Raw genomic sequence first — 25,169 nt, 5'->3', positions numbered from 1 at the left:
AGGAATTATTGTCCTTCTGTATGTGCTTTGAAATAAGCTTTTATGCTTGTTTGTATAGGTTTTCAAAGACAATTGCTGTAAAAGGGAAGTTCTCAATTTGCAAGTGTTCTGCAGAAATTCACCAGCCTGTAAAGCAAAAACATCTCTGGGACGATATCAGGTTTGTCTTCCTGTATTCTGATATCAACTGAGTCAATGTTGATGTCTTTGCCTTCACGCAGCAACTGTATTATTGTTAAAGCTACTTTTTTCCATTATGAGTAGGAGAGGTGTCAGCCTGTGTGGGCGTGAACACTCTGCAAATAAAAGAATTGATATTTCAGTGTTTAAACTGCTTGTTTTACTTGTTGAAACCTCAATTTTTGTTTTTCGATTAAAAACAGCTTATTAGCTCATGCAGTTTTGGGAAAATGCTTGTATATATGCAGACAGTTGGCTTTGCCCCTGCCAAATAAGTGAGTATTGTGGACTCGGGGGGGGGGGGCAGAGAGGAATAAAGCATCTGTATTCTTCGCTTTCAATCCCTGCATCTCAAGAGGAAGGATGGGTTTTTTATTATTTTACCAATTGATGCTGTGCATATAGATTTATAGATCAGGCAGAGCAGTGAGCAAGAAGACTGGATGTGAGCAGGAACATAGGAAGGTCTTACACTGAGTCAAACCATTGGTCCATCTAGCTCAGAGCTTGGAAAAGTTACCTTTTTTAAACTACAACTCCCATCAGCCCCAGCTAGCATGGCCACTGGATTGGGCTGATGGGAGTTGTAGTTCAAAAAAGTAACTTTTCCAAGCTCTGATCTAGCTCAGTATTGTCTACACTGACTGGCAGCAGCTTTTCAGGGTTTCAGGCAGGAGTCCCTCCCATTGAAATTAACCTGGGACCTCCTCATGCAAAGCAGATGCTCTCCCACTGAGCTGTGGCCCTTCCACTAAGCTCTGCAGTTTAGCTTACCCACACAAAGCAGCTTTTTGCATTTGTGGAGAGAACGATTTGCATGTGGAAATCTGTGCACGGATCATGGAATTTGCTGAATTGGGGCTAAGGTACAAAATGGTGAAACATTAAAAGTCTTGGTAGAAGTTTTCCATTGATCGCGAGGGACAAAGCATGTGTTGTCCACAGCTTTTGCTCCCTTTCTGAATTTTGGGGAGGACTGATGTGCCTACAAAGGATAAAGCTACATTGGGACAATGGTAAAGAACTCTACAAGAGCCCTCGGCTCAGTTCTCTGTTAAATGGGTTACTCAAAGAGAAGAATTAAAAGAAACTTGTCTTACTTGTGCATGATGTGTTTTATATTGGCATTTGGGGCATCTAAAAAATTAGGATATTTCACTGCAGAGCTTAGGAATATAGGAAGCTGCTTTTGTACTGAGTCAGACCATTGGTCCATCTAGCTCAATATTGTCCACACTGACTGGCAACAACTCTCCAGGGCTTCAGGCAGGAGTCTCTCCCAGCTCTGCCTGGAGATGCCAGGAACTGAACCTGGGAACTCCTTCATGCAAGGCTGCTGCTCTACCACTGAGCATGACCATTGCCCAGCTTCTTCTGTTAGTAGAAGAAAGTAACAGGAAAAAGGATGCATGCTTGGCAACAGGAGAGGAAAAGACAAGGTTTTGGAGGGAAACGGATTGATGTGGTTCTTCCCACAGATGCCTATTGCGTTGCCCAGTGATTGTGCCCCCCATCTCACAGTACCAAAAAGCAGGAAACCTGAGAAGGTAGGCATAGCATTGTCGACTACGGGTCGGCTGACCTTCCTTGCGCATGTACCCAAGGATCTCCAAATACAACACATTGTAAGAACATAAGAGCCTGCTGGATCAGGCCAGTGGCCCATCTAGTCCAGCATCCTGTTCTCACAGTGGCCAACCAGGTGCCTGGGGAAAGCCTGCAAGCAGGACCCGAGTGCAAGAACACTCTCCCCTCCTGAGGCTTCCGGCAACTGGTCTTCAGAAGCATGCTGCCTCTGACTAGGGTGGCACAGCACAGCCATCATGGCTAGTAGCCATTGATAGCCCTGTCCCCCATGAATTTGTCTAATCTTCTTTTAAAGCCGTCCAAGCTGGTGGCCATTACTGCATCTTGTGGAAGCAAATTCCATAGTTTAACTATGCGCTGAGTAAAGAAGTACTTCCTTTTGTCTGTCCTGAATCTTCCAACATTCAGCTTCTTTGAATGTCCACGAGTTCTAGTATTATGAGAGAGGGAGAAGAACTTTTCTCTATCCACTTTCTCAATGCCATGCATAATTTTATACACTTCTATCATGTCTCCTCTGACCCGCCTTTTCTCTAAACTAAAAAGCCCCAAATGCTGCAACCTTTCCTCATAAGGGAGTCGCTCCATCCCCTTGATCATTCTGGTTGCCCTCTTCTGAACCTTTTCCAACTCTAGAATATCCTTTTTGAGATGAGGCGACCAGAACTGTACACAATATTCCAAATGCGGCCGCACCATAGATTTATACAACGACATTATGATATCGGCTGTTTTATTTTCAATACCTTTCCTAATTATCCCTATCATGGAATTATCCCTAGCATGGAATTTGCCTTTTTCACAGCTGCCGCACAGAGGGTCAACATTTTCATCATGCTGTCCACTACAACCCCGAGGTCTCTCTCCTGGTCGGTCACCGCCAGTATATTATGGTGATCTTTATGATGTAGGTAATACACTATTCTGCTTTATAGGATCACCTACAACAGTGTTTGTTTGAAAGTGTGCAGTGCACTAATGAAGGGTGTTGTGAAAAAATTCTTCAGAGGAATTTGCAAGAACACCTACGTTTGCAGTGTAACTATCGAAAGGAACTGTGCCAGTACTGTAATCAGCTTGTGACTTTAATTAATTTAAAGGTAAGATGGAAAGAAAAATGTTTCCAAACTGCTGCGGAAAATAATAAATGTGGTTCAGACGGTTAATACCTTAGAGATTGCTTCCCCCCTTTACACTCGTATAATTGTCTGGAAGATAATGCTGTGAAGATTTCAAGTATGCTGATAACACCCAGCTCTCTTCCTCTGTTACATCTGAGTCAGGTGTGGCCTGGCAAGCTCTGGACCAGGCCTTGTGGGTAGGCTGTTCTCAGATCAGTGAACTGGGTAATTGGCCTGTTCTAGATGAGATTGCACTCCCCCTGAAGGAACAAGCACATGGTTTGGGGCCGTTCCTGAATCCAAATTTGTCACTGGAGGCCCAAGTGGCCAGGAACACCTTTTACCAGTTTGGGCTAGTACAGCAGCCACAACCATTTCTAGACAGTGATAGCCTGGCCACAGTGACCCAAGTGTTGCCAACCTCAAGACTAAATTACTGTAATGCAGCCATTAAGGTTAGTCCAGAAACTGCTGCAGCTAGGTAGCTGAGTGTAGCTACCTACCATGGGCATTTTACACAGTTTCTAAAAACTGCTTTGCTTGCTAATTTGCTACTGAGACAGGTTTAAGGTTTTGTTGATTTATAAAGCCTGGTCCCAAGCTGTTTAGGGCATCTGAGGGAATGCCTTCTCCTGTATAGACATGTCCAGTCACTAAGATCTGCAGGTGAGGCCTTTGTTATACCACTGCTTGCTAAGGCCCATCCTGCAGTAACTATGCAGAGGGCCTTCTCTGTTGGGTGCCCACCCTATGGAATTGCTTCAGTCTGAAATAAGATAAGCGCCGTAGTGGTGGTGTACTTTCAGCACTCATTGAAAACTTGTTTCCCCAGACCTTTGAGGTTCATCAGTATTAGCTTGCAGAATTTTAGTTTTAGATCTTGGATGCTGCTATATTTGCTTTAATATACTACTTTCAATGAATTTGCGTTTTAGATGCTTGTGAACCACCTAGAAAAAAAATAATGGAAGATGGTATATAAATGTGTTAAATAATACATAAAAGTGTTCTTGATTGCACTACTCACAATTGCTTCTGCCTTTTGGTTCCAAATGAACTTGCTGTTGCACTCATTGTAATCTTTTATTGCACCTAGAGTAATACATTTATTATGGCATAAGCTTTATGTACCATTAAATGGATCTTTGTGCTAGTGGGGTTTCCTCCCAATGCAAACAGCAAGTTCCAGGAAGAAATTTATTGTCAAAATAACAGCAAGGGAGGAAAGAAAATAAACTCCCCCTCCCTAATTGCTGCAGTTCTGACAATTATCAGATCCTTAAATCAAATGTTTCTAAGCTTAGAAACACTGGTCCTGGTGGGATTTGGCACTTGTTAATATTCATAGGCTGGCTAATAGCCATTAAGCTATGCTACTATTTAAACATTGGGGATGGCCAAAGGCACTGCAAGAAGCCTCTCTGGTGTTCTTGGAGATGTTGGATCTTTTTTCCCCCAGTCAACCCCAGTTTGTTGCCATTCAGAGTGTAAGTTGTAAGTTTCAGAGTGGAAAGGAAGCATTCATACTTTACACTGCATGTCAGGGAAACTTTGAGAAGCAGTGAGAGAGAAATAGAGGCTTCTTACAAGTTCTCTGCAACAGTTCTAAAAACTGAAAATTTGTATGAATTGAATGTTAAGCTTTTCAGCTTTTTTCACAAGTTAGCCTGTTACTTGATTGATTTTTCTCTGTGCATATTTCCAATTGTGTACTAGTTTTTATTCTACAATAGAAGATGGAAAGATGAGAAGCAAGAAAAATCAAGGAGGGACTTAATGACAATAAAGCTGTAACATGCAGCAAGTTAGAAATGCCTACCTTGTGTAGAAAAAGCAAAATCCTGCATTCCCCATTGGAGTAATGGAAGCTGTTTCAGAGTGTTTGAAAAAAGCACTGCTGTTCGTTTCAGTGGGAACTGCATAGGGGATTCCTGGTAGATTGTCCTTACAATTGCTTCTGCCTTTTGCTTCTAAATGAACAATGTTAAATAGTGCCAACCTCTTCGTTTCTCTTGAATTTCCCAATGAATTTTCAGATTCACGAGAGAACAGATTGTCCTGATTATCCCTTGATTTGTCCCCATGGCTGCCTGCAGATAATTCTGACAAAAGAGGTACAAGATTATTTTGTTCATTGCAAGCTTGCAAATTCATATGCTGTTGTGAGAAGAGAACATATTGCCTAGTTTTTGCTAGCCACCATACAGTGTTGCTCTTCATTTTAGTAATTATGTGAGCTTGCCGTCCAGATGTATTGTAAGAGCACAAAGTAGCAGTAACGAACCCCTTTGAAATGCTGTTGTAATGTCATCTTGTTCCTTTTCATACTATTGCAGGAATTTAGGGTCATAATCTCCCACCCCCAAATATTGCAGTGTGTGATTTAAAACTTGCTAATATTTGCAGGTAGAAGAGCATGTCTCAGTATGTCCGGAGGTGGAAATTGATTGTCCATATAAACAATATGGCTGTTCTGCAAAGGTACTGTAATGCAGTTATCACTGGTACTATAGTAGAAGCTAATGCTCCCAAAGCACAAACAGGGACTCGCTAACCAATGTCTCTTTCTGTCCTGTCCTCTTTTTGTCCTGGTTTAATACTATATCAGAGGCTCCATCTCCACTATATATTTTAAAGTACTGCTATATCATGTTAGTGGTCATGGCCTCCTCCAAAGAATCCTGAGAACTAAGGATGCTAAGAGTTGTTAGGAGATCCCCATTTCCCTTATAGAGCTACAATTTCCAGAGTGGTTTAACAGTCAACCCATCTTCTCAGGGAACTCTGGGTATTGTAGCTCTATAAGGGAAATGGGGATCTCCTAACAACTCTCAGCACCCTTAACAAGTTCCCAGGATTCTTTAGGGGAAGCCATGACTGTTTAAAGTGATATAATATTACTTCAAATGTATACTGCAGATGGGACCAAGTATCCCTGCTGGGATTTTCCCCCCTGCTACATCCAAAATCATGCTAAAGCAAAAGCTTATGTTTAGTTTATGATGTATCAGATTTGCTTTGTTCTCACTACTTGTGCATATTCTCTTTTTAGATTAAAAGAGGAAAACTTTCAGAACATGTAAATGTCTACCTGGGAGAACATATGCTACAGATCTTAGACAAGAACTCACAGCTGGAAGATCAGGTATAGTACAAAACTCACGGTGGTTCCTCCCAAACCCTTTAACTTCTAGGTTGGAGACAAACAACAATTTTAAAAGTTCAAAGTTGTTTGAGAGAGGCTTCACTTCCCATGGTGTACCATAGTTGCACAATGTCTTGGATGTTACCAGATCAGTTGGTGTGCCTGTACAGCTGACATGGGCTCCTTTAGGAGGAAGGGCGTGATATAAATGTAATAATAAATAAATAGATTAAAAATGTATCTTACATGTGTACTTGCAGAAAAGCTAATTTTGGGGAATTGGTGATACTACTGCTCATGAGATTTTTACTGGAGTCGATTGCACGCACAGAGCAACAGGATTGTATTGGCCATGAATAACTAGCTTGCTTTGGGAGGTTTAGCACTGACAGAAAAGAAACTAATAGTAGTATGCTTGCTCCAGAGAGCCAGCAATAACTACTCTGTTGTTACACTTGTAGTATTTTATTTCTAAAAGAAGCCTTAAAGGTAATAACATGCCGATATAAAACGATTTAGAAGAAAAAAAAGGCTTTGAAGCTTGAAACTCCACTGCAAAATAGAAAGGGCTGTTAATACTTCACACAACCCACTTGCACGTTGCTTGGATCATATACTTGATTACTACAGCAGAGACATAGGGGAGAGACTTAGAGATGGAGAGCCTCCCAATATGGAATTATGAGGTGGAGACCCAGCTTTGCTGCAAGGAAAGCAAAAGAATCAGGAAAGGAAAAAGGTGGCATGTAAAAGTAATTATTTTCCTGTCTTGTGAAAGCCAGTGGGTGTGTGAGATTGGGGGGTGGGGGAGAAAATAGCCAGAAGTAAGAAAGCTGGGGCATTAATATCTACCTGTCCCATGGTAGAGAGAAATTGGGAAGGAAAAGAACTTGGTTTCTTCACTGTGACCTTAAAGAGGCACTACCACCAATGTGCTAGGAGTTAATCATAGAGCAGGTTATAAACTCGTACTGGTTTCAGCGGAACCCAGTATCCCCACACACAAATGGAGACAGTCAACAGCATTATCTCCTATGGGACCCAAGTAATCCACTGTACCTCAGAGAGGCTGGCAAGAATACCTCCTTCCTATATTTGTCTCCCTTTTGAAACTTAGTCCTGGGTTTTTAGAACCCTTTATATCTGGTTTAAATAGAGAGCACCTCCCCTGCAAAACTGTCTGGTGCCTCTTCTCATCGGAGTCATGACTCCTTCTGAAGCCAAACAACAAACATGGTTCAGAGGCAAGATAACACAAGGAGTGTGGAGGTAAGGGATCCAGCTAAAGCTTAAGCAGAAGCAATGTGATTTAAAATGTGTGGTGTGGATGTGATCAAAGAGATTTAACATACCGAGAAAGCAGAAGTGTAAAGCTGATAGCACTTTTCCCATCTGCTGTTCAGGGTTCTGAATATCTCCTACACATCTTACTGCTGCTCCATTTACTTTTGGCCCCACTCCATATACGGGAAAACCCAGAAGAGCATCTGCTTATAATGCAAATTCAAGGGTGCAGGTTCATTGGGAATCCATATGTGTGAACAGTTCCCTACATGGTGTTTTTGGAGTGTGATATGCATTGCCATTGTTAAAACCCATCCAAATTGCATATTATAGAGCCACTTTATATCTCTACTCGCAGGTTGCATGTATGGACAGATCTTAAACATTGGCTACAGAGAAGAGCATATATTTTCTGTAAAGAGTCCCAGACAGGTGCCCAGAAACCAAAATTCTTGGCAGTTGTAATTTGTAGAGATATTACTGTATGTGTAATTGACATATTTTGGATTTTTTGTGTATGTGTTTATATTTATAAAATAAAACAAAAATAATATACATATGTGTAACTTTTCATAATGCAATAGCAGCAAGACTATAATTGCATAGAAATGCAAAGTGGGGGGACCTTCAAAGTATGTAATAGAAATACATGTAATAGAAAGCCCTGCTTGTGGGCTTCCTCCAGGCACCTGGTTGGCCACTGTGAGAACAGGATGTTGGACTAGATGGGCCACTGGCCTGATCCAGCAGACTCTTCTTATGTTCTTAAAGCAGAGAACTGGCAACTACAGAGTCTGGATTAGCAGTTTTCTAGGCCCAATGCTTCACATTTCTCTCTGCATCATTCTATACTAACTCTACTTTTGACCAAAACCCATCCTTTTTCCAATCTGCTACATGCAAAAATAGTTGAGACAAATTTCCTTCTTTGCATATGCTCTCTTATGCATAGGGCTACTATGAATCTGTAACAAGGGTACATAAAAAACGGGTGTTTTTTTTACTGGCTGCCCAAGGAATCGGCCATGATGGCAGTTTACTCCCCCTGATTTCTTTCTTTTGGGCAAGGGGGGCAGGGAACTTGCAACTCTCCTGTACTGTTGTAGTAGGTAATATGAATGTGCATGTAAATACGAGTAGGCAAACTCTCACACCTTGCAACAATATGTTGGTTCTTGGGGCACCCTACAAAGTATCTGTACAATACTTTACAGGTCTCTAACTCAGTTTTTTATTGGCCTCTGTCAATTGGTTCCATACATCTAGAGTCACTTAAGTTCTCATGGAAAAACAGAGTAAGTACTAACACTAACCCTTCCATATATCTGTAGTGTTTGGCATCTACAGCTCTTCTCTACTGTCGGAAGGCAGAGCTGGGGTCCCAATCCCGGGGAGCTGGATCCCGGAGAGTTGGGAGAAGAGTATTCGGATGGATGGCAGAGGGAAGGGGGAGGAACTTCCCCCCTTTGGAGCGAAGACGAAACAGAGGAACCGCCAGTGATAAGGTCGCTTAGCGACGGGGAGCCTGAGCCCTCCCTGGACATTCTCACGCCTCCCCCTCTTTCAGGCTCAGAGCAAGAGAAAGAGGGAGGGCTGCTCACAGCCGAAAAGCGGGGAGGCAGTTTACCATCAGCCCCTCCCCTATCCCCCATCCTGGAATCGGAAACTTCAGAAGAGGAGGGGGTGATGCTTCCCCCCTCACCGCGCACACGCAGACAGCTGAAAAGACAGGAGAGAAGGGGGGGAAGGCGGGCAGTACCTGAGGGGCAGTTAAGGAGGAGCGAAAGATTGTGCGCCCGTTTGGCCCCTTCTTAAAGAACAGGCGGGAAGAAGTCCCTTGCTCTGTCAACTTTCTCCCAATGCCGCAGGACCTGTATCCCTGTATTGCTTCATGAGAAAACGCAGTCTTTGTTTGGACATTACCCTAATAAAACACGGATTAACTACAGCCGTTGGTCTGGTTCCTGAGTCACATCCTGGGCCTGACAGCATGACAGAGCCACCTAAATCACCCTCAACGCTCTCTTCACTTGACTGGGACAAGATGTCAAAGGGAGCAGGGGGGGGACGAACCCCACTTCTGAGACGGAAGAAGTGGAACTCTTGAGGACTAAGGTAGCTGATTTGCAGACGGATGTTCAAGCCCTGCTAGCAGCACTCAAGGCGCTGAAGATGGATAATCAAACCTTGAAGGCCACGATAGACCAGATGCGAACAGCCCCTCCAGCTGCCGTAGTAAAGGTTCCCATTGGATTGCCCCCAAAATACGCGGGACAAAGTGATCAGTGGGCAACCTTCGTGGCTCAATGTGAGTTATATCTGGATGTCAGGCACACGGAATTTCCAGACGATGGGGCTAAAGTAGCTTTCGTGATTAGCCTCCTGGAGGGAGAAGCTGCAAAATGGGTGACTCCGTATCAAGTGAGAAAGGATACTGTCTTAGGAAGGTACAGAGGATTTATACAGGAGATGACCGAGATGTTTCAAGACCCGCAAAGGGCTGAAACAGTAGCGCGGCAACTAGGCGCTCTGAAGCAAGCTAAAGGGACTGTTTCCGAGTACACTAACGCTTTTAAAATTCTGTCCCAGGAAACTGGTTACAATGACGCCGCCCTGATGTTTATGTACCGGAGTGGATTAAATGCTGAAATCCTGGATGAGTTGGCCAGGACCTCCCCCCCCCGCTGACCTACCAGGGCTCATCCGGCTATGCCTACAGATAGATCACCGGATGGAAGGCGCCTGGAAAGGAAGCAGGAGGTCCCAAGATACTCAGCCTCGGCATCCCACAACAAGACCCTTCCCACTGCAGGGATGGCAGGTAATGCAACTGAGGGACAGGGAGGGGCTAGGCCAAGACTGTCGGAAGAAGAAAAGGAAAGACGACGCCAGGAACGTTTATGCTTTTATTGTTCAAAGCCGGGCCATGTGGCCAGAGACTGTGGACTGAAAGGGGGGAAAGCCGAGCCGTCGGGAAACTAGAACACCCAGTCCACGTGCAGGCCGGTGGACTGGGGGCAGCGTTGTATAAAGGCCCCCCAACGATCCAACCTCCCTCAAAGGGGGTGTTGGTCTTGCCTATTCGGATTACAACTTCCAGAGGAGTGGTGTTTAATTCCACTGCCTTAATTGACAGTGGAGCCTCCACAAATTTTATTGATGCAAAGTTAGTCAAGCGTCATGGAATTTCCCGGTGGAAACTGGACGCTCCCCTAGCTGTGGAGACTATCGATGGGAGACCCCTGAAGTCAGGAGGGGTGACACAAGCCACAGCGGAAGTGAAACTTCAAATCCCTGGGCACGAAGAGTTCATTTCGCTATACGTGTCAGATCTCTTGAACTTTGAGGTGATTCTGGGAATGCCCTGGCTAGCAAAGCATGAACCCAAAATAAGTTGGAAGGAGGCGGTGGTGTGGTTCACCTCACAGTATTGCCAGGAGAACTGTCAACCTGAAGGAATCAAGAACACCTTAGCGGGGGCAGTGCAAGAGATCGAGCAAGTGACCCTGCCGCCAAAGTATGAAGAATTCAAAGATGTGTTTGATGAAAAAGAGGCAGAGACTTTACCCCCCCACCGCCCTTACGACTGTGCGATTGACCTAGTGCCAGGAGCCAGCATCCCATCAGGGAGAATCTACTCTCTCACAGAGAATGAGAGGGAGGCCCTGAAGGAATTCCTGGATAAAAACCTGAGGCGAGGATTCATACGCCCCTCACAATCCCCTGCTGGAGCGCCACTATTGTTTGTGAAAAAGAAGGGGGGGGAACTCAGACCCTGTAACGACTATCGCGCATTGAACCAGATCACCATCCCCAACAGCTACCCGCTGCCCCGATCTCAGAGTTGCTGGACCGACTGCGCTCTGCAAAAATCTTCACGAAGTTGGATTTGAGAGGAGCGTACAATCTGATCAGAATGAAGGAGGGAGATGAATGGAAAACAGGATTCTTGACCGCTTACGGACAGTATGAATACCTGGTCATGCCGTTTGGGCTTTGTGGAAGTGCAGGAATTTTTCAAAAATTCATGAACGACGTGTTTAGAGACTTGTTGGACACGTATGTAATCTGTTACTTAGATGATATCCTGGTGTTCTCAAAGAACCAGGAAGACCACGACCAGCATGTGAAGACGGTGTTGAAGAGACTGAGAGAAAATCACCTGTATGCTAAATTAGAGAAATGTGGATTTGACCTCAAGTCTCTAGACTTCCTTGGATATCGAATCTCAGCGGAAGGCGTGGAGATGGACCCAGGGAAAGTAAGCTGCATATTGGACTGGGGCCAACCTGTCACCAAAAAGGATGTACAACGGTTTTTGGGGTTTGCCAATTATTACAGAAAGTTCATTCCAGGGTTTTCCAAATTAACAGCTCCTCTGACTGACTGTTTAAGGGGGAAGAAGAAGTTTCAATGGACAGAGAACGCCACCGAGGCCTTTGAGGAGCTGAAGAGAAGGTTTGCTACTGAGCCCATTCTGCGCTTTGCTGATCCGAACCGCCCTTTCGTAGTGGAAGCAGATGCTTCAGATTTTGCCATCGGGGGGGTCCTGCTACAATTAGACCAAGAAGGGAAGGAGCTGCACCCCTGTGCGTACTTCTCTCGGAAGTTAAAGCCTGCAGAGAAGAACTACACAGTTTGGGAGAAGGAGCTGCTGGCCATCAAGGACTCTTTTGAAAACTGGAGACAATACCTAGAGGGGACCTCTCATCGAATTGAAGTGCGCTCCGACCACAAGAATCTTGAAAGCCTCCAAACAGCCAGAAAGCTGAACCAGAGACAGATAAGATGGTCCCAGTTCTTCACTAGGTTTGACTTCCAGATTACTTACCATGCCCAAGCCAAAAACCAGAGAGCGGATGCCTTATCCAGACAGCCACAATACAAAGAAAGTGAATCCGAGGACCAGCCTCAGTACGTAATCCTGCCAGAGAAATTAACGTTGGGAGTATGCCAGCCTTCATGGGAAGAGGAACTCAAAAAGGCACAACAAGAAGATGCAGACATGCTAAAATATCAGCAGGAGACGGGACAAGGTCAAGACTCAGAAGTAACCTTTCACTGGAGAAATGGACTGTTATGGTTCAAAACCGCCAGATATGTGCCAGAAGGGGAATTAAGGCTCAGAATCCTACGCCAGTGTCATGATTCCATCACAGCGGGACACTTTGGGATTTACAAGACCATTCAGAACGTGGCCAAGGACTTCTGGTGGCCTAAAATGCGTCGGGATATTGAGAGTTATGTAAAGTCCTGCTCTGTCTGTCTGCGGACAAAAACACAAACAGGGACACCAGCAGGACTGTTACAACCGTTGCCTGTCCCACACGAACCCTGGAAGGACCTCTCCATGGATTTTATAACTGATCTACCCAAGTCCCAAGGAATGACAGCCATCTTAGTAGTGGTGGATCTACTTACCAAAATGGCACACTTTCTTCCTTGTGCAGGGGCCTTAGAGGCTAAAGAAACGGCCAAGTTATTCATAAAAGAAGTCTACCGGCTGCATGGATTGCCAAACAGCGTAGTCTCAGACCGAGGAACTCAGTTCACAGCCAAATTTTGGAGAGCAATGTGGAAACAGTTGCAGACGGAATTAAAACTCTCCTCTGCCCATCACCCCCAGACAGATGGGCAGACGGAACGCTTGAACGCCGTTTTGGAAAGATATTTACGAAGTTATGTGTCCTATCAACAGACTGACTGGGTATCATATTTGCATTTTGCAGAGTTCGCCTACAACAATTCTCTGCACTCCAGCACTCAACAAACCCCGTTCTTCGCTAATTATGGATTCCATCCTAAAGTCTTTCCAAGCAGCTCAGAAGGAATGCTGGTACCGGCAGCTGAGAACTTCCTTAAGGAATTGCAAGCGGCGCAACAGACACTGAAACAGCAGTTAAACGAAGCCAAAACGGAGTACAAGCGAGTTGCTGACCTGCACAGGAAGGAGGGCCCCCCCCTTCAACCGGGAGACCAGGTATGGCTGTCCACCCGCTTCCTCCAGATGCCGGGCAAATGTAGAAAATTACAAGACAAGAGGGTGGGTCCTTTCGAAATAGAAACTCAAATCAATCCCGTGGCGTACCGACTGAAGCTGCCTGACACGTTTAAAATACATCCTGTGTTCCATCGATCCCTCTTAACGAAAGCCGCCCCTCCCAGTGAGTTACGGCCGGAGGAACCTCCCGGAGCTCCACTCCTGGTAAATGAGCAGCTTGAGTTTGAAGTTGAGGAGATCTTAGATTCCAGGATCAGACGCCACAAGCTGCAGTACTTGATTCACTGGAAAGGCTATGGGGTGGCTGACAGATCATGGGAAGATGCAGCTGATGTGCATGCTCCAGAATTGGTAAAACTTTTCCATCAATGTTTTCCCCACCGTCCCGAGCCAGACAAGGGGAGGGGGGCACAGCCTGGGAGGGGGGATGGTGTCGGAAGGCAGAGCTGGGGTCCCAATCCCGGGGAGCTGGATCCCGGAGAGTTGGGAGAAGAGTATTCGGATGGATGGCAGAGGGAAGGGGGAGGAACTTCCCCCCTTTGGAGCGAAGACGAAACAGAGGAACTGCCAGTGATAAGGTCGCTTAGCGACGGGGAGCCTGAGCCCTCCCTGGACATTCTCACGCCTCCCCCTCTTTCAGGCTCAGAGCAAGAGGGGAAAGAGGGAGGGCTGCTCACAGCCGAAAAGCGGGGAGGCAGTTTACCATCAGCCCCTCCCCTATCCCCCATCCTGGAATCGGAAACTTCAGAAGAGGAGGGGGTGATGCTTCCCCCCTCACCGCGCACACGCAGACAGCTGAAAAGACAGGAGAGAAGGGGGGGAAGGCGGGCAGTACCTGAGGGGCAGTTAAGGAGGAGCGAAAGATTGCGTGCCCGTTTGGCCCCTTCTTAAAGAACAGGCGGGAAGAAGTCCCTTGCTCTGTCAACTTTCTCCCAATGCCGCAGGACCTGTATCCCTGTATTGCTTCATGAGAAAACGCAGTCTTTGTTTGGACATTACCCTAATAAAACACGAATTAACTACAGCCGTTGGTCTGGTTCCTGAGTCACATCCTGGGCCTGACAGCTACTGGGTGTGGTGTGTGTTAGAAGGTACCAATAGATCCCTAACACAGTATGTAACAATACTTTATTTGAATAAGATGAACTTTAAAACATGGTTTCGAAACAGGAAAACATGATTTCAATTCCTCATACAGTGCAAAGACTGTGTGTGGGAGGAGGAGCACTACACAATTTTCTTCAGAATGTCACTATGAAGGATAGTGTCGCTTTCTTATGAGAGAGCCATCTTCTGAATCTAGCACCATAGTACTCGGCTCCATATCTAACCCACATCCTGGAAAACTATTGCTTTTGATAGTTGGCTACCAGTTTGGGGGTTGCTGTTGCTGTCTATAGCATGCATTTGTTTTAAGAAATGTCTTGTACACTGTAGGCTTTCCAGGATGTGGTTAGAAGTAATCTTATCAGGTGAAGATGCATTTAGAAGACCTCTCTAATCCACTGGACAATTAAAGGAAAAAAGTATTTTTTTCTTGCAGTGATTGGAAGCTGATCTGCACAACTTGTGACCCACAAACCAAAAGAAGTCTGTCTGCCTCATGAATTTTGTTCTACGTTCTTGATCCTCCTCCCCAAGTAGTCCTAGGCAAGTGGCAAAAACAGGAGGCTTATTAAGCCTCTGGTGGGCCACTATACTTGGGTCAGTGTGTATCACAAGTTATACTGATTCAATCAAAAGTGATTGTGGGAATTATCCCTAGGCTATTGCTTAGCTTGTCCAGCTCTTAACAGCTGAGCATACTGGTGTGCACCCATTCTGTTATGAGAGGGGCTGTCTATGGTTCAGGTATTTAAAGCTATAACAGGAATAAGCTCAGGGTTGTATCCAACTAATTTTTTACGCAGAGTAGGCTCACTGAAATTAATGAACCTAAGTTAATGAACATAAATATCAGCAAGGCTATTCTGAGTCAGACTGACATTGGATAAAATCCTCTGGGTTATATCCAGTGCTAATCCTACTGAGAGTAGACACTGGGTGCCTTCTGGGAGGAAGGGCAGGATATAAATTTAATAAATAAATAATGGACATGACTAACTTAGCTCCATTTATTTCACTGGGTCTACTCTGAGTATAACTTAGTTGTATATATATATCTTGTTCCATACTTCAGTTTTTTAATTTCTTTTTGTGTTTGTAATGGGTTATATTTACATCTCTCATATCTCATTTTGTAGATCTCCGACCTTTATAAAAATCTAGAACATAAAGAGAGAAAAATACAGCAGCTAGCAGACAAAATTAAAAAGTGTGAGAGAGAATTTGGACAGTTTATACAGCTGTATGGTAAAAATAGCAACTTGCTGGCAAGCACTCAGGTAAAATGATTCTTCTCTACTAGTTGCTGCCTCAACAAAAACAAACAATATCTACATGGAGACACTGTCTAAAGCCAAATATTGCTTGCATTGTGCTAGATTCTGTTTAATGTGTGAGATTTTCTGGCTTTATTTAGCTAGGGCTTTATTTCTATTTCATTTTTATAGTTGCTTCACGTGCTGAAAACAGAAATAGTTTTTTTCCCTGTGCTTCCAAATCACGTGTGTGTGGTGGTGATTTTTTATATGGCTTTCATGCATTGGGTCATACCCAGATAACGGGATACAAGGTTGGAGTTGGCATGTTGTAGGTAAAATAATTATTTATGCAGTTCCCTAAGTGTAATAAAGAATGGAGTCTTATGGCACCTTAAGAGACAACAAATTTACCATGGCTTAAGCTTTTGTGGATTACATTCCACGCTGCCAGATGCATGAAGTGTTTTCCTAAGCAGCAAATATATATAAAGTTATTCATTGGGGGGGATTAAAAAAGTAAGGGCAGAAAGAAATGAAATGTAGAAAAGCACAGGTGGGAATATGTAACTTCAGAATTCCATAAACCAACAAATAACAAGTGCCAAGGAGCTCACAATTCAAATTTTGACAATGGGGGTGGGAGAAGGGCAGTAAGATTGACCATTTCTTGAAAGCTATGCCAAAGTTCATCTTTGTTGCCAAGGTAGAGTGCTCATGTAGTGGTGTTCAAGCCTTCACGACAGTTGAGACTGTACATTTTTTATCTGGATAGAATTTTAGAAGTGGAATCGGAAAGGATCCTGAAGCAGTTGGCAAATATGTCTTCAAATGTAGTACCAGCTGTGAAATGGGGGAATAAGCAAAGAGGACCAGGAGATTGTAAACTATCGGTGCAAGATTAAGCTGTTGAACTAATTCACATAACTATTCTTCAAAAGATAATGTTGCGAGTTACAATGTGCTCACTCATTAGATTTTTCAGCAGTGCCTAGAAGGGGTAACTGGGGTATTACCATATGAACCAGTCTTATTCCATAAAAATGGCTGGTGGGTTAGCTTTAAGTGATTTTTTCTCTTATGTACCTAGCTATTTTTCCCTACGTACCTAGCTATATTGAAGTGTACTTCTAGCAAAGTAGCACTCCCACTGAACTGAAGGCACACACATGCAGCTTTCCTTAGGTGGTCTTCGCACTGCTTGTATGAGGAAGAGATAATTTACTTGTGAGATTATTTACTTGTGTCCATGAATCATCAATCCACCAATTAGCACCACAGTCCAGAGATGAATACCACACGTTTGTGACCCTGAAATGCTCTTACCAGGGCTGTTGCTAGGTACTTCAAAGATTAGGAGCACAGACCCATGACGCTAATTTGCTTCTGAGCAAATTAAGGTGGAAGTTGTGGTCTCAACAACACTGTGCTTTGCAGCACACCTAGCCACCTTATATGCTAAATAAAAAAACTTATGGCTAAAAGGGGGGAGAACAAGAGATCTGAGCTCAGTGCAAAAATCAGGGTTCAGCTGGTTTTTAGTAACACTGTTGCCTCATTTAAATTTAAAATAGTTCTGTTACCATTTTATCCAATCCGTTAGTGCAGAATTTCTATTTTCAGGCTGTTTATGAATTCTGAATAACAAAGCCCACTGGGATCAATTGAGATCATGATGACAGATTATTAACCAGAAACTTACTATCCTAACTGAAAGGAAATATTTGGAAGGACTCCACAGAGAAGGAAAAGAGAGTCATTGGTTGAAGGTTGAATAAACTGTTCATAATACTAGTTTGTATCTTCTAATTTTATGTTAAAATTGCATGTCTTCTCCCTTTTCTCCATCCCCATATAACTGAAGACTCTGGCAATTCACATGGATAAATCTGCCTGCCTGGAAACACAAGTGAGACAGCTGTTACAAATGGCAAATCAGCAGCAGGGTAAATTCAGCCTGAGACCACTACTGGAGACCATTTATAATATAAAGCAAAAAGTTGCTTTCCTGGAGTCATATAATCAGCGTTTAGGTACCTGAGGAAATTGTTTTCTTCCTAAAGTTTTCTGATGTTATAGGGCTGGTTGGCAATTCACAGTGGAGACTAGTGGGGAAACTGACTATCATTTGCTTAGGTTTGCTTAGTTTACTGGAGATCTAGGATCATTGAAAAGCACTGAGGCATTTGCAATTCACTCATGCACCTAAAAGCAAGGCACCCAGGCTTGACCTCCTTGTAACACAAGCATTAAAACACATAATGAAGTCTTGCATGTTGCTTGCATACAATTTAACCGCCATACATCCACACTTGGCTTTGTGTTTTAGCCTCAGTTGTTTTTATCTTCATGCTGGAGCAACTCTGAAGCTCAGCAAACCGTGTAGCTGCCTAGTGGCACACTGATCACCTGCTTTCCCTATATGTTTTCCTTCTGGGCTGAAGAAAGTACTAAAGTTTGAATTGTTTCTTTGCTGGCCTTCCTTTTGGTTAACCACGCATAGCATTGTGCTCTGCATCTTGCGTTTTTTGCAAGAGATTTGGTTGTCAAAAGTTTAGAATTTAAAATCATGTATATAAAGGCATTTAATCATTTTTAGCGATGTATCTTATTATAAACTGACAGACCACTGACGTCAGTGTTGCCCCCAATCTACAGAGAAAGAAGACTGGGGCTCAAGGAAGGGAACTGCCCTATATGTTTGTCAGTGTCAGACTTTGAATAGCTAGACTATGTACACACCTTACATTTAAAACACAACTTCCCCCAAAGAATCCTCGGAACTATAGTTTGTTACAGGTGAGGGAATGGTAGCTCTGTGAGGGGTTCCCAGGATTCTTTGGGGGAAGTCATGTGCTTTAAATGTATGGTGTGTAGACAGGCCTAGTCTAAATAACTACCCATGTAAGTTATGCCTATTACAAACTTCACATTGTATGTAACCCTCTCCTCTTCCCCCTCACCTCCCAAAAACTGAAGTTATTTGTTCTCCTCCCAGCTGTTATGGAAGACTTGTCCAACCAACACGATGCCCACCTCAGTGTCCACAGGGCACAACTTAACAAAAACGAAGAACGGTTTAAACTTCTGGAAGGGACAAGTTACAATGGGAAACTTATCTGGAAAATTGTGGACTACAAGATGAAGAAAAAAGAGGCTATGGAAGGCCAATGTCTCTCCATATTCAGCCAGCCATTTTACACCAGCCGCTGTGGGTACAGGTTATCTGCCAGAGCATATCTGAATGGGGATGGTTCAGGAAAGGGAACCCATGTTTCCTTATATTTTGTAGTGATGAGAGGGGAGTTTGATTCATTGTTACCATGGCCTTTCAAGCAAAAGGTTACTCTTATGCTTCTGGACCAAAGTGGGAAGAAAAATCACATAACTGAAAACTTTAAGGCTGACCCTAATAGCAGCAGCTTCAAAAGGCCAGAAGGAGAGTTGAATGTTGCCTCTGGGTGTCCTCGGTTTGTTGCACATACTGTGCTGGAAAATGCAAAGAGTACCTACATCAGAGATGATACATTCTTCGTGAAAGTAGTAGTGGATTTAACTGACCTTGAAGAATTATGAGAGAACCTGGAAGAGACCTGTTAAAGGCAATGGGTTGGTGATTTATCTCAATTTTCTTCAGACAACAAAAGCTGCTATTCAGTCTACTAACCTACTTTTATAAATGTTTTGACTACTTTTTTGTTACTTTTTCAATTTGCATTAAGAAAACTGGTTACGGCTGCAATCCAGTATACACTTAACCTGGGAGTAAGTCCCATTGAACCCAATATCTACTTCTGAGTAGACATGTATTAGATTGCAATCTAAGTCTCTAATGAGATTAATTTTAAGCATATAGCAGACCTTGGTATTTTGAGAATGTTTCTAATGTTTGAAATGTTATTAACTTGGTCACTATCTCAGGAACCACACTATCAGGCGATAATAAAGCATAAAATTGTAGAATACAAATGCAGGTCCATCAGTTCCATTCACTTTATCATAAGCATTGCTAAAGGTGCTATTCACTAGGAACATTTTGTACATTTCACAAGGTTCATGAAAAATGAAATAATTCTAATATTAATTTGAGTAATTGTCACAATCCAACTTACTTCCCATGCACCAGACTGACAGACTGGTCCTATATATTTTTAATTCAGTAGGATTTGCTCTCAAAGTGTACATAGGATTAACCTGAGAGCAAGTTTTTTAAAAATGCTACTTGTGAATGTGAACATATGGCAGAGTAGGCCCTATTTAATAAAACACATAATCTTTGCATCTTTTGAAAGCAAAGGTACAAGCGGGGAAATCGCTAGATTGTGATTCTAAAGTACTTGTTAGTTGAAAGTTTTGCAGTTAGCAGCCTTTTGGCACTCTATACCGTGTTCATTATATACACACACCCATTATCTCTGATGCCATTGTGGGATGGAACGGAATAGAACAGAGTTGAGGATCCTCAGTTCCAGTGAGAAACCCATATCCTCCCCCTTTGGGGCCAATACTTTTTCCCATCCAATGCAAGATGTAACCGCTGCCTTTGATTTTTTGAATCGCATGGAACTTGGGTTCTTGTTGCATGGGACTTGTATAGATGGATTACAGCAAATAACATAGAAAAGCACTTTACAAAAGCTTTCTATTATTTCTTCAAAAGTATGATTTGATGTAATGTTCTCCTGAAAATGAGCCTAATAATTCTATACATGTTGAATCTGAAAATCCATGTGGGCTTTTTCAGGTGAAATCAGCAAGAGGCATAACCCACATGGACGACGGAAGCAATGGGCTTGTTTCCATGAGGCTTTTATTGTCTTAGCAGTATTATTCAGAAATGTGAAATTTGAAGTACCAATAAGTACTAGGGTGTTGTGAGGATTTATTGCATTGATGTAGTGGAGTTTTTGAGCATGAAAGGGTGATGCTTTAAAAGATAAAGCAGTGGTTATGTTGGGTGTGTAGTGCATTTTCATAGCAACTTTGAAAGTATGTTCACTTTTGTCTAAATTGAATTGGCATCTTAAAAGCATTGAATTCTTTTTATTCTTTTAATGGCAGGTTGAAATGCAAATAAGATTATGAGCTTTTTCAGGGATGCAAGGTCCCAGCCCAGAGGCTCTGCCAGGCACTTCACAATATTCTGTTCCTCCATGCTTTCAGAATGCGCTGCTTCTTGGCTTAGTGCTTTTAATAGTATTGTCTACTATTTTTGTTTCCTTACTGTGGTGGGGCTTGCTACCACAATTGGAAGAGTAGAGTTTGTTGTTGTTGTTGTTGTTATGTGCCTTCAAGTCGACTACGACTTACAGCGACCCTATGAATCAGCGATCTCCAACAGCATCTGTTGTGAACCACCCTGTTTAGATCTAATCAGTTCTTGTAAGTTCAGGTCTGTGGCTTCCTTTATGGAATCTATCCATCTCGTTCGGCCTTCCTCTTTTTCTACTGCCTTCTGTTTTTCCCAGCATTATGGTCTTTTCTAGCAAATCATGTCTTCTCATGATGTGTCCAAAGTATGATAACCTCAGTTTCATCATTTTAGCTTCTAATGGTAGTTCTGGTTTAATTTGTTCTAACACCTAACTATTTGTCTCCTCCAATACCACATTTCAAATGAGTTGATTTTTCTCTTATCCGCCTTTTTCACTGCCCAACTTTCACATCCATACATAGAGATCGGAAATACCATGGTCTGAATGATCCTGACTTTAGTGTTCAGTAATACATCTTTGCATCTGAGGACCTTTTCTAGTTCTCTCACAGCTGCCCTTCCCAGTCCTACCCTTCTTCTGATTTCTTGACTATTGTCCCCATTTTCGTTAATAACTGTGCCAAGTTATTGATAATCCTTGACAAGTTCAATATCCTCATTGTCAACTTTAAAGTTGCATAAATCTTCTGTTGACATTACTTTAGTCTTTTTGATGTTCAGCTGTAGTCCTGCTTTTGTGCTTTCCTCTAACTTTCATCATTCATTTCAAATCATTACTGGTTTCTGCTAGTAGTATGGTATCATCCGCATATCTGACATTATTGATATTTCTTCCTCCAATTTTCACACCTCCTTCATCTTGGTCCAGTCCCACTTCCAGTATGATATGTTCTGCGTATAGAGTAGGGATGGCAAGCACTAAGTAAGGAGGCACTGTGGCATATTCCTACTGACTTGCAAGTTCGAAATATGAAATTCTCTAGATTGGGATCTGCAGTCATATCACTGCTTTGCAGTTGTATTACTGCCTTGTGTGTAGTTTTTGCAAAGATAGCCACATTATTTATTAAAGTGATCTTAATGTTAAAAATTGCATTTTTTTTAGGTAAAAGCAATTTTCTAATTTTTACTACTGTGTGTTTGTAAGTCCTCCCCCCTTTTTATAGGATGAAATTTGCCTTAAAATTCCATTTTAAAAATTCTTTAATATTTGTGTCCCTAAAGTCTACATTTTTGTGCCAATTTGTGACATGTTCTTAGATGCTTGATGTATTTATTGCTTTTGTTTTTAACCTTTGTTATTTGTGATTTACATTTTTCAATAAATATTAAAAAGTAATTGCTCTTAAATGTTTCTCTTGAATGAAGTATTGCTGAATTCTTGAGCTCTTAAACAACTGAATTCTAGAACAAGTCCTCCTCAGTGTTTTCTGTAGACACAGAACAGACAAAACCAGGGGGAGGGGAGGTTGGGCATACACAGTCTTCCCCCCCCCCCCAAGATGGAAAAGTTATTTAGAAAATGACCTAATATTGGTATGGGGGGTTATTACTGCAAAGGTAATAAAATACTCTTGCCTGGGCTCTGGCATAGATTGCTACCCACTAATCTGACTGGCTGTCTAGAGCAGTGGTTCCCAACTTTTTCCACAGGCCACTCGAAAATTGCTAAAGATCTTGACAGACCACTTTATGATTTTTCTGCCTGTTGTAGCGGACAGCACGATGAAAATGTCGACCCAGTGTGCGGCAGCTGTGAAAAAGGCAAATTCCATGCTAGCAATAATTAGGAAAGGTATTGAAAATAAAACAGCCGATATCATAATGCCGTTGTATAAATCTATGGTGCGGCCGCATTTGGAATACTGTGTACAGTTCTGGTCGCCTCATCTCAAAAAGGATATTATAGAGTTGGAAAAGGTTCAGAAGAGGGCAACCAGAATGATCAAGGGGATGGAGCGACTTCCTTACGAGGAAAGGTTGCAGCATTTGGGGCTTTTTAGTTTAGAGAAAAGGCGGGTCAGAGGAGACATGATAGAAGTGTATAAAATTATGCATGGCATTGAGAAAGTGGATAGAGAAAAGTTCTTCTCCCTCTCTCATAATACTAGAACTCGTGGACATTCAAAGAAGCTGAATGTTGGAAGATTCAGGACAGACAAAAGGAAGTACTTCTTTACTCAGCGCATAGTTAAACTATGGAATTTGCTCCCACAAGATGCAGTAATGGCCACCAGCTTGGATGGCTTTAAAAGAAGATTAGACAAATCCATGGAGGACAGGGCTATCAATGGCTACTAGCCATGATGGCTGTGCTCTGCCACCCTAGTCAGAGGCAGCATGCTTCTGAAAACCAGTTGCCGGAAGCCTCAGGAGGGGAGAGTGTTCTTGCACTCGGGTCCTGCTTGCGGGCTTCCCCCAGGCACCTGGTTGGCCACTGTGAGAACAGGATGCTGGACTAGATGGGCCACTGGCCTGATCCAGCAGGCTCTTCTTATGTTCTTATGTAGCAATATAATTTGCTGTGCTAAACGCTGTATGGTTCTTAATTGTTTATTGCTTCTTTTATTTCTAATATATTTTATTGTATTTCAGAGAATTCAAATTGTAATACAATAAAATACAATATAAGAAATAAAAGCAATAAAAATACAGTTAAATATCAGTATGAACCATGGAGCATCTGCATGAAGCTCGCAGACCACTAGTGGCCGAGCGACCACAGCTTGGGAACCCCTGCTCTAGAGGGCTGGCATGGGGAAGGGGAGAAGAAATTTTTTAGCTCCTTCTCTACAACTGTTCCTATCCTTTTGAAATAGTCCCTCCATAAATAAAAACAACCCTGTTCAAAATACTTCTCCTTAAGCAAAAGGACTGCAAGTCACAAGTACTGAAAGATTTTTCAAGGGGAAATTTCTTGAAGGAACATAATTTACATACATCTTGACCTGTACATTTACCTGTATACTTCCTTATCACAGAACTGGCTCATACCTGGTGGTGATCCTTATTGTAATGGATGTCCCTTTTTTCCACCCCTTGGTGCAGATGAACAACAGAAGTAGCAAGCATGCTTGCCACACATCCTTAACACCGGAAAGTACAAATATGAAAAACGTGCCTTGAAATTACTGGTGCATATCCACTGTGTTGTCCCAGTGTACAAAGGGAAAATATTCTTTGTGAATTAGTTCAATTATGGAGTCCATATGCTCTGAGGAAAGAGAATGTTAGACATGAGACCACTTTTCCATAACAAGTCTTGGTTCCCAACTAGATCTTAACAGGGCTACCCTTTTAAATTTATCTCTTAACCGCTAATGCAATTGTCTCACTCCTCATGTAAACTGAATGCAGATAAAGGATTCTACCCAGACTCCACCCCTTTGTGATATAGTAGCAATGGCTTTGGCAAAGCTCTCTTCATACTTTGTACCTTAGCAGCTCATTGGCAAGATTCAGAGATGGGGGAGTTAATATGGCAATTCTGTTAGGTTCTCCTCTTGTACTTTTATTTGCCTTTCCCCAAAGATGAGCCAAGAAGCAGGCATGTGGGAGCCAGCAGCTGCTGTACCCAACAGGAAAATGGCTCTCTAACCCTTTTTAATGCAGCTTTGTCGATGGTCTCTTAACTATTTATATACGTTTGAGTGTGTTACTTACAAATTTTCTTCTAGTCTCCCAAATACATGTTTTGCTAGCATCAGGTGGAGATAATATGATTGGCTTACAAAAGGAATGGGACAGAGATTTGGGGGGGGATTGATGAACAGGAGTGGAGATCGTTATGGAATAAACCATCATCTCCACAAATTAGAGAAGCTATGTTAATAGTGGCACATAGATGGTATCTAACTCCTGCCGAGTTAATAATAACTCCTGTTCACCGTTCCCGAATCAATCCAGTTCACACTCTTTGTTGGAGGAGATGCTCTTCACTCAGGATCTATCACCATATGTGGTGGAAATGTGCCCGGGTACCACCTTTCTAGACTTGAGTCTTTGAGAAAACAATACATCACAGCCTCGGTTCCAGAAAGGTCCTCACAACTCGCAATTCTAAATCTCTTTCAAGGGGCTAATCAGAATTTAACAAATAAGTCTCTCATAGGTTACTTGCTGATGGCAGCCAGGATCACTGTTGCAACTTACTGGAAAGACCTAGCTGCAGCTACAATGGATCATGGGTATCAGAAGGTCTGGTACCTAGTTTTTATGGAAAAATTAACGACTAAACTTCGATTGGCTCAATGACTGACTAAAACAGATTTCTTAA

The 25,169-nt window shown here is 42.8% G+C and overlaps 1 protein-coding gene across 7 annotated transcripts in view; it reads left to right on the top strand.

Annotated features, from left to right (window-relative positions):
- Nucleotides 1-22,052, top strand: part of TRAF5 (TNF receptor associated factor 5) — a 69,871-nt gene extending 47,819 nt beyond the window's left edge. For 4 of the 7 annotated variants that reach the window (XM_061625280.1, XM_061625278.1, XM_061625279.1 and 1 more), the window contains 9 exons: nucleotides 59-160; nucleotides 1,659-1,727; nucleotides 2,703-2,867; nucleotides 4,925-5,002; nucleotides 5,295-5,369; nucleotides 5,941-6,033; nucleotides 15,562-15,702; nucleotides 17,543-17,711; nucleotides 18,677-22,052. In XM_061625280.1, coding sequence (XP_061481264.1) covers nucleotides 59-160; nucleotides 1,659-1,727; nucleotides 2,703-2,867; nucleotides 4,925-5,002; nucleotides 5,295-5,369; nucleotides 5,941-6,033; nucleotides 15,562-15,702; nucleotides 17,543-17,711; nucleotides 18,677-19,254 — 1,470 coding nt within the window. In that variant the 3' untranslated portion in view covers nucleotides 19,255-22,052. The remainder of the gene's footprint in view (nucleotides 1-58; nucleotides 161-1,658; nucleotides 1,728-2,702; nucleotides 2,868-4,924; nucleotides 5,003-5,294; nucleotides 5,370-5,940; nucleotides 6,034-15,561; nucleotides 15,703-17,542; nucleotides 17,712-18,676) is intronic. The other 3 variants (XM_061625283.1, XM_061625281.1, XM_061625284.1) reach the window with 3 other exon arrangements.
- Nucleotides 22,053-25,169: the final 3,117 nt, after the last annotated feature.

This window comes from Rhineura floridana, chromosome 4 (genome assembly GCF_030035675.1).
Source record: "Rhineura floridana isolate rRhiFlo1 chromosome 4, rRhiFlo1.hap2, whole genome shotgun sequence".
Classification (NCBI taxonomy): domain Eukaryota; kingdom Metazoa; phylum Chordata; class Lepidosauria; order Squamata; family Rhineuridae; genus Rhineura; species Rhineura floridana.
Note: the sequence above shows the minus strand (reverse complement) of the source record. Positions and strands in the feature narration are given on the sequence as shown.